This window comes from Dryas octopetala, chromosome 9 (genome assembly GCF_963921425.1).
Source record: "Dryas octopetala chromosome 9, drDryOcto1.1, whole genome shotgun sequence".
NCBI lineage: Eukaryota > Viridiplantae > Streptophyta > Magnoliopsida > Rosales > Rosaceae > Dryas > Dryas octopetala.
Genome location: NC_141374.1, coordinates 16,597,247 through 16,612,118, shown reverse-complemented (window position 1 = coordinate 16,612,118; position 14,872 = coordinate 16,597,247). Strand labels below are relative to the sequence as shown.

Genomic DNA, 14,872 nt, shown 5'->3' with positions numbered 1-14,872 from the left:
TTGCAAGTGCACCCAAAGCATTTGATTGTCAATGAAATGTAATCATTGATTTTGAACATGTATTTTCTCTTGTCCCTTGTGGGTTTAGTTTGTTACATCTCTAGCTATGACTAATTTGTAAATCCTTTCTGTACATTAGCCATGGTTAGGCTTGGACAGACAGAGACAGTAATGTATTGGTTTGTGTTTCTAGATTGTATCTAATCTCAGTGCCTCATTCAGTCATTATACCAATGTGACTCTATACAATGTCTATCTCACAATAACTACTCATATGACGAGCACCGTATGGATGTGAGAGGAGTGTTTATATTTAAGATTTTTTCCTCATCTGGCCATTAGCATAGTGGGGTTTACTGGGATCTATGCTCTCCAATTTGGAATGTGAGTTTTAATTTCATATTAATTAAATTTCAGAAATTAGAAATCTTAAATTCATTCCAAATTGAGCAACGGCATATTTTGATAATTGGAAATCCACAGCCAAAGATGTCCGTTACCTAATAAGTGTGTCAATTTTAATTTTAAGAAAAATACTTGTAAAAATTAATTACCAAACCCAATTGGCATAGTGATTATCTCCTATTCAGAAGCGGCTTGTTATATCTAACTAGTCATTGCTGCCTAGTTGGTCAAGTCAGACTAAAAGAAAAAAAAGGTAACAGACAGTTTTGATTTGAATTGTACTCTTATCTTTTCAACTAACATATATTACATCCTTATCCTTATAATTATCCACTATTAATTAGAAAGCAGAGTATAATCCCAATCTCTTGTCTATATATATTGATCACATTCAGGCCTTTTGTTGGTGGAGAGTTTTATTTGATCACCTACAAACAATGGCTACTAAGATATCTTTGTTTTGGTGTTTTCTCTTGCTGCCATTGGTTTTTAATTGTTCTAAGGCAAATGAAGAGATTGGAATCTATGAATTGAAGAGAGGAGATTTTTCTGTTAAGGTCACTAATTATGGTGCAACTGTGCTCTCTGTTGTTCTCCCTGATAAGAATGGTCTGTCACTGCTTATTCAGTGATCAAAATTTGCATTTTATGATTTCATTCTATAATTTCTTTCATTTTGTTTCAGGGAAATTGGACGACGTCGTTCTCGGGTTCCAATCGCTTGAAGAGTACAGGGTCAGTTTAAATTTACTCCCATCTTTTTTTTTTCAGTCATTTTTAGCTTCAGATTTAAGTTACTAAATTAAGTTATTAAAAATACTGCAGAATGATTCAGTCTACTTTGGAGCCATTGTTGGGCGTGTTGCCAATAGAATTGGAGGAGCTGAATTTACTTTAAATGGTGTCCACTATAAGTTGGTTGCTAATGAAGGAAAGAACATGCTCCATGGTATCTTCGATCACCATTTCTTGTCATCTTATTCCTCATTATATAATATTCCTTTGGAATTTAAATCTTTGGTATACAATGTAATTTACTTAATTAATCATATCTCAGGTGGCCTTCAAGGGTTCAGTGATGTTGTATGGACAGTAAAGAGTCACAGTGAAGATAGTCACATAACATTCACCTATAACAGCTTTGATAGTGAACAAGGTACATATGTATATATATATATGATCATGAATTATGTCATGGAGATTGCACAACACTAACAATGACATTGATTTCTGCTGAACAATGCAGGCTTTCCTGGTGATCTTTCTGTGTCAGTAACATACATGCTTATTGACACAAACAAACTAGCTATTAAAATGGAAGCCAAGCCTCTTAACAAGGCCACTCCGGTGAACTTAGCCCACCACACCTACTGGAATCTCCGTGGCCATAACTCCGGCGATGTCCTCTCACACAGTATCCAGCTTTTCGCGTCAAATGTCACACCAGTTGACGACCAACTCATTCCCACTGGAAAAATTGTTCCTGTGAAAGGAACACCCTATGACTTCCTTGAACCCCAAGAAATTGGTAGCAGGGTCACTGAGTTGCCTGATGGGTATGATATCAACTATGTGCTAGACCCTTCTAGCCACAAGCACTTGAGGAAAGCAGCAGTGTTACATGACAGTGTATCGGGGCGAAAATTGGAGCTGTGGACTAACATGCCGGGGCTGCAGTTCTATTCTAGTAACATGCTTGACAATGTGAAGGGGAAGGAAGGATTTGTGTATAAAAAACATGCTGCAGTCGCCATGGAGACGCAGGGGTTCCCGGATGCTGTGAATCACCAAAATTTCCCTTCACAAACTGTGAATCCAGGAGAGACTTATATGCATGTTATGGTTTATAGATTTACAGCTGTCTAATCTTGGAGCATTTCACAACTCAACTATCAGATCAAGTAGTTGGAGAGATGTGTTCACGAGAACCAGTCTAAGGGTAGTAATAAATTAATCTCTGCAGCAATTTGTTAGATACTGGTTTTACTTCAGTTCAGGTAGAATAAAATAGTGAACCATAGTTGTATTGTTACATTTTGAATTTATTGTTGGGTATTGCTTTTGAAACAAAAATGAAAAAAAAAAAAAAAAAAAATTGCCATTGTCATCTGGAATTGTAATTCCAAGTCTTCTTTATCTTTGCTCTTTCCTTCTTTATCTGGTAAGATAGGTCTGTCATTAAGTCCAACAAAGGGAAAAGGGCACCAAACATGCACCAAACTGGCCAGTTCAATAACTTAGCTAGAAATTAACTATCATACAAAGCAATGGTTGATACCTCAAGATTGCTAGAGTTTGATACCAAACTCTTCACCCAACAACTTGTGCCAAAAAGAGAGAGAGAAATAAAGAAAGAATTTATATGTATAACTAATGGAAACTTTTATAAAAATTCTACCTGAATAACTTCACCCAGTAAATAACGGAGTGATAAGAATTTGATCATTCTGCAAAGAATTTCTAATTACTATAAAAAAGAATGAAGCAATACAAGTATTTCTGTCATGCGTATTCAACAGGCATCTGAAACCGGCACAACGGGCAGAGGTTACTCTTCTCCAGCCAATTCACTATGCAACTTTCATGATAGACATGCAAGCAAGGCATGCGAGTGGCTTCGCACCCATTTAGAATCTCTTCCAAACATATCACACAATGCTTTGCACAACCTTTAATTTTCACCCTCTCTAACTCCTCAATTGCTGACTTTCTGGTGCACACAAACTCAAACACATGGTCAGAAACTTCAGGTTGGTCCTCCAAGAATCGTTCTTGTCCAACTGTAAGAGACACCAGTATTGGAATAGTCATGCGGTTCAAATTCACAGGGTCACCGGCAATCTCACGAGCACGCGTAGAAATCGTTTGGATCATTAATGGCTGAGCATGATAGGGAACCAATATCTGGGAAAGCATATTGGATATTACAGACCAGGATGTGCTACTCTCTGTTAAAAGATGGCATTGCTGCTTGAACTTAAACAAGTGTAAAGTGGACCTTGGAACTAGAGGGTCATCTTCTTCCCTAGTAAAGGAAGCAAAAATCTCAATCAAGAACTCAGGTTCCGGTGAGGAACTGTCCTCGGGTTCGAAATTTTCTGGTTGCCATACTTCACAACGAGAAAACACTGTGTGGGGTGTGTAGCTTGTCATCTTCAAGAAGAAGAAGTAGAGAAAGATTATAGGGACAAAGAAAGAAAGAAATCAGAGAAAACGGTCATATGGGGATTACTAATGCTGCTAATGCCTAGCATTTATATTGTCTCTACTTTTTGCTAATTGGGTTTTGATTTGTATTGCAAAACCTGCCGGGTTTAAGGAAGGGAGTAACTTTGAAGTTAAGGGAAAATGATGCTATTAAGACCGTTAGGACAGTTATAGACATCCAAAGTCTTTGTCATACTTGAAAGAGGTTTCCTGATTGATCTAGCTAGGAGGATGGTCGCCTTAAATTTGATTTAACTAAATCTTGTAACTTGTTTTTCTAATAAAACTACAATAAAACAGAAAACCCCAAAACCAACAAGATCCAAATGAATCAAAGTTAGTACTAAATTTGAACTTAAAATATGTCATGAGTTGCAGGTCTCCGAAACTTGTTCGCAGGTATTTGAGGAGGGGACTCGTTCTTCTCGATCTTCTGATGATGATGTCAAGAGCCGTTCTTCGACAATGGGAACACTGATGCTGCTCCAGTTTCTTCAGTCACTTTTTTGATCCATCTTATTTGTCTTTTATTGGTTTAAACTGCGGTGGTTTGTTCGTTGTTAAATACAATTGCTGGTGATATCTATTGTACTGAGCAATTCAAGTATTTAATTATTGCTTATCAGATTAGCTCTGTAATTTTTTCCGGCATAATCTGTGATTGACACCAAATAATTGGATTACATTTTGGATTGGTTTCCAATGTATATATCATATGCTGATGTGAATATGCATTGGGAGTAGCTACTCAGCAACTTAAGTTATACAAAGCAAAAAAAGCCAAACAAAAGTGTGAACATCAATTACATTACAAAAAAAGCCAAACAAAAGTGTGAACATCAATTACATTATATCAATAGTTCAAATTAAAGCATGCTTTATTGATGTCCAAATTTCTACATAATAAACTGAAGAAAACAAATCAAAGTGGAATAAACTGCAGAGGCTCAACTCTGCCATTGTCTTCCAAGCTAGGCATAAACCAGACTCGCCGTGGCCATTGGACATCACGCGAAACACACTGCAGAGGCTCAATTTTGTGATCTTCCAAGCTAAACACTCCCAAGTCGTGACCATCCTCCATGTCTAAACCATCATCAATGAAGTAGATGCAGTTGGGTTTTATCAGCCCCTTAAAATTTCGAGTGTCAATGGCAGCAGAGTGGTTCTGGCCCAAGAAAATCGTCCAAGTAGTCAAGTCGTTGATGGGTATCCAGTTCCCTTCATCATGCCTGTAAACTTCAAAGGCACGGTTCTTCTGCAAATCACTTATGATCATAACCAGCTCTGCTCCTACGCCCACTATATAAACCTTGTCACCCCAAAAGAATTGAGGGCACACAACTACTTCAACCCTCGGTACATACACATCATCAAGATCACAAACCACAAGCTTCCCCAACTCGTTAATGGCGAGCAACTCCCTGCCCATGAAGGAAAGAACATCATCATAAAAAGACCCTGCTGGATGCAACATGGTCCATGTTTTCTCCCCTGGTTTGTAGTAAATCAGCCTTCGTTTCTCTCCGTAAATTGCCAGAACTTTGTAGTTGTATGGGTCACGAGAAGGGTCGGAAGATAGTATGGCCTTGTGGACAAGAACACGGTTCTTGTGGTCTTGATGGAATTTAGAAGAAGAGAGTTTGGGGAGAGTGAGTTGGGCTCGGGTGAGGGGGTTGAGGAGAGTGAGTGAAGTGGTTTGATCGTCGAGCAGGATTAGCCAACCTGAAGATGAACCGCATATGGTCTTGTCATGTGCCTCGGGGAGTTGGAGGGTGCGGAGTTTGTGGGTGGAAATACTGAAAAAGGATTTCAAGTATTTGTTGTTGGTGGTGTTGGTGGGTTGTTGGTCTGGAAGCATTAGCCATGGGAAGTCTTGGGATACCATGGTGGCCAGAAGCACTTAGCTTGTTATGGAATTATGAATGAGAGTGACAAAACCATCAAGGTCTCGAGCTATATTCATAGTGAAACAAACATTGAAAAAGTTCCTATTCCTACTAGGAAGTGATCTGCCGCCTTATAAGTATTGTTTAGGAAAGCTAGTGAATGAAATATGGAAAGTTAATAATTCCTACTTGGAATTGGAATGATATATGCCACCTCATATTAGAGGTTCTTAATCTTAAGTCTCCTTATCAAGCAAGAAAACCCCGAAAATTTGAAAGTTTCCTAGAATTACTAGCTTCCATAAGAGACAAGAGAGTACAAGAGAAGAAGAAAAAAATAGAGATTTCTGTGTAAGAGAAAATGATTTTCATTAACTGATCAAGCATGTATCCAACTGCTAAGTGACAAGCTAATTAATCATGTTTATGTTCTCTCTTCGCCAAATAAATCCTGAAAAACTGTAACAAAAGAGGTCATGAAAAGTTCTGCTATTTGTAGTAAACTACTATTTTTCTTTTTAAATACTGAAGCAAGTTCATAACAAACCAATGCAAATTGATACACAACACTATTTTACATGAGCTCAGCCAACTTGCAATGTGGCAAGACATATAATTAAAAGACGGACAAACCTAAGAGTCATGATCTGCGAGGAAAATATTCAAATACAGGATAAATGTTGATAATTTTACACAATCATTCTCAAAGTAGCAATGCTACTTATAACGTGCCTTTGAACATATTCAGACTGCCCTACAAGCACCTCATGAAGGAATTAGTCTGCTGTCCAACTCTGTTCCACAATTTCCCTCACTCTTCGGTTGTACTCACGCTTGTTCTCGCTAAACATGCGAGCAGCTTCTGAATTTGCAGGAGAATTTGGGTTGGGATCACATAGTAGTGACTGCAATAAGCAAATAGCAGATGTTAGAGTTTCTCAGATTGTTGGTGTTTAACACACTCAAAGTTCTCAACATATGCATCAGTGTTTCCATTCATAAATTGGTCCATGTACAAGTACCTACATATCTGCATTCACACCTGCAGCTATTTTATATAAAATTATAAACACATCTGTTGGAATAAAGATAACATGCAAGCCTTCCTTAACACACTAAGGTGAGGAAACAAAACTTTAACTTCCTGATACAAGGTTTTTTTAGTTCCAAGTCATATATCTGTATACCTGGCTTACCTGTTTTGTAAATTTCATTTTAATAATCAAGGAAACATCAATGCTTTCCACACAATCAAACCATACCTGGATAGACGTGAGTATAGCTGCCACATCATATATAGGACTCCACTGATTCTGTAAAATATCCAAACAAATACTTCCATCTGCATAAACTGACCAAATTTGAAAGAAAATTTGAAATTCAGAAACCAGAGGAGAAATATTTAACATGACACAAATGCTGATGTCAAGATATGTACTTACTATTCGGATGAAACATTCGAGAAACAAATCGGACTGTTGGTGGTTTGTTTGGATAGTCTTCTGTAAACTGAAGAGTCAACTTAAACGTGCCTGTATAGCTCCAATCGAGAGTTATTTAATGTAGAGATCAACGGACTTAAGGTTATTTATGAGAAACATGCATACCCTTGTCAACCATCACAAACAAGTAAGAAAGCCATTAGTTATTTTCGGGTTGTAGTTTTCAGATTTTTATTATTAGAAAGTAAGAAAGTTTTAAGAATTTATTGAAATGCACCAACCCTATGCATTTTCTTTTTTGTAAATAACCCTATGCAATTTTGCAAACATGGACATTCTAGTCCTTCATGAGCAGGGTAAATTTAATCTAGGGGTCTAATTAGTGCCAACCTGATTGTAATTTAGTTAATTACTGATTTTCGCAACCTTATCACAAGTATGATCTAGTGAACAAGCAGCATTGAATTCGTAGTACATGCATTGAATGAGAAAAACCCACATCTGAGACACATTAACTGAATTAAAAGCTTCAGTGAAAGGATTAACTGACCTCCATCCCAAGGAGTATCATCGGGACTGCAATCCAAACCAGACAACAAACGAGAAATGGCTTATCCAACCGTACTTAAACAAATCGAAAAATGAAGAATTATTGGTACATAACAAAAGAGAACCCAATAGCATATTTCTTTTATGCATATCATTTTCCAACTCACCCAAATATAACCGCATTCCACAGCATTATATTGTTGTCTTGGGGCGCCCCACTAATCCCTGCAGGTGGGTCTTGTTGTAGCCTCTTGAAGTCTCTCATCAGCCTCTTCCTTGCAGGAGTCGACATCTTTAGTTCTCCGCCACCTATATATCACAGCAATCACCAACCAATAAACATCAACCCAACTCAGTAGCATCCTTTTGAAGATCAACCGTGCATCGGGTGAACCCCATTGCATCTATTTCTACTTTTATATATCAAATTGCAAACGAAAGAAATTGGGGCAATTCAATTTGCAGAAATGACAATTCAATATATGAAAAAATAGAAATAGAACTAGCGATACAAATACTTTAAATTACCACATGGAAACCTTAAGCTGAGCTACATATACACAAAAACAAAACTCAGACCCTGAAATCGAGCTCAAAAATTAAGCATTTCACTTCAATTAAGCAACTTTTTAGATGTTTACAGCTTCAGTATGCAAGATAACAAAAATAAGCATCTTTCTCTACTAATTTGACACTAAGAAAAGACCCTAATTCATCTTCAGACTATAAACACCCAAGCACCTACAAAATTAATAAAGCTAGGGATTTGACCCCATCCAAACACAAAATTGGGACCTTTTTCTCATACCCTGGTAACCCACCTAAAAAACCAACCAATTTTAAAATTAAATGATAAAAAGGAATAGAAAACAAGAGAAACTGAATATAATTTAGTGGGAATTGTCTCACACCTGGAGCTTGGAATCTCCAAGAGGTGTCGATTCGAACGGGTACCGAATCGAGTTGCTGGTGTACGGGCGCGAAGAGGGTGAGGAAGGAAGGGGTTTTTGGATGAGGGTTTGATTAGATCGAAGCCATTTAGGTTTGGGCAGGAACAGAGAGAGAGAAGGGTGGAGCTTGTTTCGTTGTGGCTTATAACAGTGAAATGTGAATGGAGGAATTTTGGGATGTGGGTTGGGTCGGTCTACTCAGCACTGTCCCTACTTGCTTGGCTACTTGGAATTTTCTCTACCTTTTTCTTTTTTCTTTTTTCTTTTTTCTTTTTTCCTTTTTCCTTTTTCCTTTTCCTTTTTTAAAGGTTTTGTGAGAGACTCAAGTGCCATCAGCCTATCATTGTGTAGACTATATAATTAAGTGCTCTTCCAAGCTCCAAGTTATTTATATATCTAAAATCAATCTATTAGACATCAAATGTGAAATTCAATATGATTGTTAATTTATTGCATGCTAGCCTCTCCACACTTGCAGGAGCGAGTGTGAAACGGCTTTCTATTGCGCACATATTGATATTTTGGCAAGCGTAATTTATTTAATAGACTTATTCTATTTCTATTCTCAAATCACAAATACAAATAAACTTAATTAGTTGTTCAATCCAAATGAAAGATTAAAAAAAATTGAATATGTGAAATTAAGGGGAAATTAATTAAGGAGAGAGATGCAATAAACCAATTCTTATGGGCGGGAAAGTAAATTTGGGAAATAGATAACTGACCATTAGATTTAAGCCAAAACGATTACAGCCATTCGGACCCGGAAATAAATTTTAGGATTTAAAAACCGTTCTGTTTTATTATATAGACTAGTCTCTCCACACTCGTTCCTGCGAGTGCGAAGCGGCTCTTTCTATTGTGCAAACACCGATATTTTGGTAAGCGTAATTAGTTAATTTAATAGATAAATGAAAGTAAATTTGGAAAAATTAATTAAGGAGAGACAGCCATTCGGACCCGGAAATAAATTTTAGGATTTAAAAACCGTTCTGTTTTATTATATAGACTAGTCTCTCCACACTCGTTCCTGCGAGTGCGAAGCGGCTCTTTCTATTGTGCAAACACCGATATTTTGGTAAGCGTAATTAGTTAATTTAATAGATAAATGAAAGTAAATTTGGAAAAATTAATTAAGGAGAGAGAGACATCAAACCAATTCTCATGGGTGAAAATGTAAATTTGGGAAATAGATAACTGACCATTGGATTTAAGCCAAACGATCTCAGCCATTCGAACCTGTAAATAATTCAAAAACTGTTATATTTTATTTTATAGACTAACCTCTCCACACTCGCTCTCGAGTGTGAAACAGCTCTTTCTATTGCGCAAACACTGATATTTTGGCAAGCGTAATTCATTTAATAGGCTTCTCCTATTTCTATTATCAAATCACAAATACAAATAAACCTAGTTGTTCAACCAAAATAAAAGACCCAAAAAAAAAAAATTGAATATATGAAATTAAAGGGAAATTAATTAAGGAGAGAGAGGCAGCAAACCAATTCTCATGAGCGGGAAAGTAAATTTAAGAAATAGATAACTGACCATTGGATTAACCCGAAACGATCTCAGCCACTCGAATCCGGAGATAAAGTTTAGAATTCAAAGACCGTTTTGTTTTATTATATAAATTACTCTTCTATTCCTAGTTCTCCAAATAAACAAAAAAAAAGACTATCTACTGTACCAGAAAAAAAAAAAAAAAGATATATCTAATGGGACCAGAGAGAGTCAAATCAACTATATAAAATCTTCAAACGTTTAACACCTATGGTCTTGGATTTACAAATTGAACTATGTTTTCCACGTTCAAATATATATGTGTGTGAGCACTCATCAATCATTTTTTTTCTGCATTTATGACTCATTATATATGAAATTAACTTAAACGTACACATTAACATTTGGCATGGCTCATGCATGTGTGGACCATATATGTTTAATTAATTTTCTCCTTACAAATTATAATCACAAGATATTGGTGGACGATGTTTAATTTTCGATCTCCTTAACATTTGGCATGGCTCATGCATGTGTGGACCATATATGTTTAATTAATTTTCTCCTTACAAATTTTCTCCTTAAATATATATATATATATATATCGTCATTTCTTCATGCCACCTTTCGTTTTCACATTTGTTTTGAACTACAACTACAAGTGGTTAAATTGCACATATAGCATGACTTTAATTTGCATCCGTAAAAAAAATGAATTAGCAACCCACTATTGCGTTAGATGGACGTCACCTAATTAGGAGGATGCATGTAAGATTGTAGTACAAATGATACAGATTATAAGTATTTCGATCCGGACATGAAATATTTGTCTCTATATATATATATAAGCTAATTAAAGTAGTACTGGCAAGAAGCATAGTACATTTCAATATTGTCATTGAAATCACTACGTACATGATTAATTTAGTAAAAGCTGGGGAAAATTAAACGAAAACACAAAATCAAATTCAGTCCAATATATATCGCTTGGTTGCATAAATTGCTTCTCCTTCTGCTAGCTTGAATGTTACAAATCAACAAATATTCAAAAACTATATACTATATATATATACACACAGATACTAATTGTTGTGATCTCTAGTATCAGCAGGAGATGCAGATGCACTCTTTGGGGTAGAAGAAGAAAATGGCAATGAAGGTGGCAGACTGAACATCAAACTCCCTGCCTGTGAAATATTTGCTGAAGAAGTAGTAGTTTTGTTCAAATAGCTTGATGCACAGCCAACATTCCCTTTTTGCACAGCTGTTTGCAAGTATGAAGAAGCAGTTGTACTACTACTTCCTGGAAATTGCTCACCCCATTTAAATTTCTGAGCCATATGATTTATGTCACCTGCACCCTGATTGCCTAGTACTAATCCAGTACTACCACTCCCACCATTACTGTTGCCGATGATCGACGTAAGTGCGGCTGCTAAGGCAGATTGGAAACTTGGGTCTGCTGTGATTGCCTTGGTTGCAGCTGCAATGGGGTCTGGTTGAAACTGCTGCTGATGATGAGTATGAGTACTAGTACTTGGGTTAATATTATTATTCTTCTGCATGTAGTTTTGGTATATAGTGTTTTGTATAGGCTGCTGCTGCCTTCCAAGACTACTTAGTGCCACCATTTGGTTCTTGTTGTAGTGTTGAGTAGTCCCATTCCCATAGGAAAGGAACCCATTACTCCAAGACATGGCGTTGGGGTCTGAAGAACCAAAGTTGAGACTGGTGGGAGGATATATTTGATGATGAGAAGAAGAAAATTTATTATGGAAATGGGATAAGGAAGGTGAAGATGATGATGGGTTTGAAGTGAGGTCTAAGGTGATTGTTGGGAGTGAATTAGATGACATGGAAGAGTTGGGTATGTAGAATCTGGATTTTGAATTATCGGAAAGATATAAATTGTATCCATGGAGACCATCGGCAGTAGTGGTGGTGGCCGCAGCGGATGATGGGTTCATCAGGCCGGACCGGGATGATGAGCTCGAAGATGAGCCGGACAGTAGCATGGAAGCGGCTGCGGAGGTGGTGGAAGCCATGGCGGTGGCTGCCATAGGAAGTGGGTGATTGTGTGCTCCTTCGTATGTGGTGATTAAGATGGACATGTCTTCCGCACATCTTTGTACCTGAAATTATTTTCAAATCAAAAAATTAACATACATTTATATGCTAAAAAAGTTAATAATTAAAGATTTCTATCATATATAAAGTGGACCTACTATACATTTTTAGATCATATTAATGAACTATATATATTATGTGACAGGTAATGTAATCATTTACCTGTTTCCTTACGGGACATGATGGTGCAATGGTGCAACGATAGTATGCACGAGGGCAAGGGTTTCCTTTTGCAATCTTCTGTCCATATTTCCTCCATTGGCATCCATCATTCATCTGTGTCCAGAAACAAAATATATATATTTTTAATAATTTATTTTTGTTAAAATATCTCATATATAGCTACATCTAGGTAGGGCTATAGCTTTAATTTCCATTAATTGTTGAATATACATGTACATAAGAACTAACCGTTGGGGTTTCACATCTAGCTCTGACTGAAACCCTAGCTTTCTTGACTGGGTTCTGTTGCGCAATATCATCTTCTATACTTCTCATTGTCTTGGCAACTTTTCTAGGAGGCCATGTCTCCCCTGCTTCTTCCTTGGGTACTTCTTCAAGGCTGCTTGCAGGGCTAGATCTTGGGTTTGACAAAGGTACTTCAGTACTTGGAGTACTTGATTTAGGTGCTCGTTCATATTTGCGTGAGTCCAATCCCAAAGACAAGCTTTCTTTATCCGACTCATTTTCTCTCCCTCGATGATAACTATGGTTTTTAACATTCTTTTCGTCGACCTTTTTGCGTTTGCTGGAAAAAGATCCAAGGGTGAGGGAGACAAGCTCGGATTCCTCGTCGTCTTGATGATTAACATTAGACGTTGCATCCTGCAGCTTGGACTTGTTTGCAGCTGTTTTTTGTTGAATGTCTTGAACCTGCATTTGAAGTGTGTGGTAGTCCCCCATTATCCGATCTAAGTACTTCTTCAGCCTTTGGTTTTCTTCTCTGACCTCACCCATTTCGGCTCTAGCAGATTCGAGCTGATAATCCTACAGAAATGTTAATAATTATACTTAGGAGATTAAACTTAATTAATTAGTGCGTTCCTTAAGCTATTGTAATAAACAAATTAATTAAACATGCATGAAATTTTGTGTTTTACCTGTTCCTTTTGACTTGATGAAGTAGATGCCATTGAATGATCAGGTTCCATGGAGGACCCCTTTATATTAGTGGTGGTCGATATCTGTTCAATTAACCATTTATATCATAATAATTAGAATAATTCATTGATCGATGAGGAAAGAACTATGTATGTCTGACATAAAGAAAAACTGAAGGCATGGAAAAACAGAATAAATCTAGGACATTATATACATGACAAATGATTAAATGATACGATAAATAATTATCAACCTGATCATCAATCTTTTACTAATGAAATTAATTGAGCACCTTTTGGTTTTCATGCACGTGATGTACAGGAGATCGATCATTAGTTCTGTGGTCTAAAAGTTGTTGCCTTTTGCTTCTAATTAGTCATGATCATCATTGTCCTTTTTTTTTTCGGTCAACATCATGATCAAATGTAGTAATCACAGGTTAGACGTACTTAGACAAAATCTTAATTAACTCGATCCAGCTAGTCAGCTAATTAATTAAGTCATGCAATTTTCCTGACTTCAGAAGATGAACTATATATATTGCTCAAAACATTATTGTAGAGCTCTGATCTTTTTTGTATGCACTGCTCTATTACCATATTTTTAATTACTAGCTTTCTTCTGTTAATATGAAAACAATATTCTGTGGCTTTCACTCTTGATTACCTGCTTGCTGCAGCTCAGATCTTTATGTTCAGGCGAAGAAGATTTCGTTTCATTATTCTCCTGCCATGCTCTTCCATTTTCAACCTATATATGATGCACATACAGTAAGATATAATTTCGATATCAATATATATATATACATATATAAGAAAGGTAAATTTAATGAAAGAATAAATCATATAACTATATAATCTAAAACAAGTAGATTATAGGAGAAAATTTAGAAACATGCAGATCAATATAGAGATAGAAATATTATATATGACTTACTTTGACATCAATTTCTTCTTTTTTGTAAGCTTGTTGATGAAGATCAACAGGAGAAGTAGTACTAGATTCAAGTACTCTCTTGATCTCTTCCTCTTCTCCACCTCCATGAGAAGATTTTCCCAAAGCAGCCTCCATAGCTGATATTGAAGTCTTTAGTTTTGTCTTCTTTTCTCTCTTTCTATCCTGTTTCAGCTTGTGCGGGCCTCCTGAATCGTTGCTCTTCTTATATAGGCAGCAGGCAGTATTTGACTGCTATTCCCTTTAGAGGCTAATTGAGATTTTATTTTTCAACTCATACACATCCACCCAATTATTTTGAATTTTCCATTTAATTATTATATACATATAAGTAACCGCGGCACACAAAATGTCAACTGCCCATTCCCCAATTGCAGGCTTTGCAGCACGTACAGCTGACAGAAACATATGCACTGCACAACTTAATTTTATTTATTTTTTAATTAGTTCATTTTGTTAGCAAAAATAAAAAATAAAAAATATCAAGGAAAAAACAAAGCAGAAGAATTCAACGTCAACGTTTGAGATAAAATGTCACAGACAATATTAAAGCTTGAAAAGAAGAGAGTTGAAGAAGGAAGGCTTGAAGCCGCAAAACTCGGTCCCCACGCATTTCAATATTCTGTAATATAATTAATAGACTAATATATGGTTTGAAGTTTCGTACGTACGCTCCAAAAGTCGTCACATGGGGATTAGTTCATGCCGGTCAAACCTTAATTGCCCCAGCTAGGTGGCCGGTCGG

General features: G+C 36.6%; 5 protein-coding genes across 5 annotated transcripts; 1 reads left to right on the top strand and 4 right to left on the bottom strand.

The window, feature by feature from the left end:
* The first annotated feature begins 842 nt into the window (after positions 1-842).
* Positions 843-2,350, top strand: LOC147274916 (Galactose mutarotase-like superfamily protein). Its single transcript, XM_086228372.1, has 5 exons — positions 843-1,014; positions 1,091-1,140; positions 1,231-1,354; positions 1,463-1,561; positions 1,652-2,350. The coding sequence occupies exons 1-5, from the start codon at positions 843-845 to the stop codon at positions 2,269-2,271; spliced, it is 1,065 nt and encodes a 354-aa protein (XP_086084498.1). The 3' UTR covers positions 2,272-2,350.
* A 557-nt stretch (positions 2,351-2,907) lies between these two features.
* Positions 2,908-3,558, bottom strand: LOC147274915 (uncharacterized). Its single transcript, XM_086228371.1, has one exon. It carries the CDS (start codon positions 3,556-3,558, stop codon positions 2,908-2,910), a length of 651 nt encoding a protein of 216 aa, XP_086084497.1.
* A 976-nt stretch (positions 3,559-4,534) lies between these two features.
* On the bottom strand, positions 4,535-5,500 carry LOC147274914 (putative F-box protein At5g55150). Its single transcript, XM_086228370.1, has one exon. It carries the CDS (start codon positions 5,498-5,500, stop codon positions 4,535-4,537), a length of 966 nt encoding a protein of 321 aa, XP_086084496.1.
* A 493-nt stretch (positions 5,501-5,993) lies between these two features.
* Positions 5,994-8,594, bottom strand: UBC3 (ubiquitin-conjugating enzyme 3). The gene is made up of 6 exons (XM_086257119.1): positions 8,404-8,594; positions 7,660-7,801; positions 7,494-7,519; positions 6,944-7,033; positions 6,764-6,852; positions 5,994-6,406 (listed from the first exon to the last, which is right to left on the bottom strand). Exons 2-6 carry the CDS (start codon positions 7,782-7,784, stop codon positions 6,278-6,280), a joined length of 459 nt encoding a protein of 152 aa, XP_086113245.1. The 5' UTR covers positions 7,785-7,801; positions 8,404-8,594; the 3' UTR covers positions 5,994-6,277.
* Positions 8,595-10,895: 2,301 nt separating this feature from the next.
* LOC147274912 (WRKY transcription factor 72B-like) lies at positions 10,896-14,295 on the bottom strand. Its single transcript, XM_086256179.1, has 6 exons — positions 14,110-14,295; positions 13,840-13,923; positions 13,173-13,256; positions 12,484-13,059; positions 12,235-12,348; positions 10,896-12,077 (listed from the first exon to the last, which is right to left on the bottom strand). The coding sequence occupies exons 1-6, from the start codon at positions 14,242-14,244 to the stop codon at positions 11,028-11,030; spliced, it is 2,043 nt and encodes a 680-aa protein (XP_086112305.1). The 5' UTR covers positions 14,245-14,295; the 3' UTR covers positions 10,896-11,027.
* Positions 14,296-14,872: the final 577 nt, after the last annotated feature.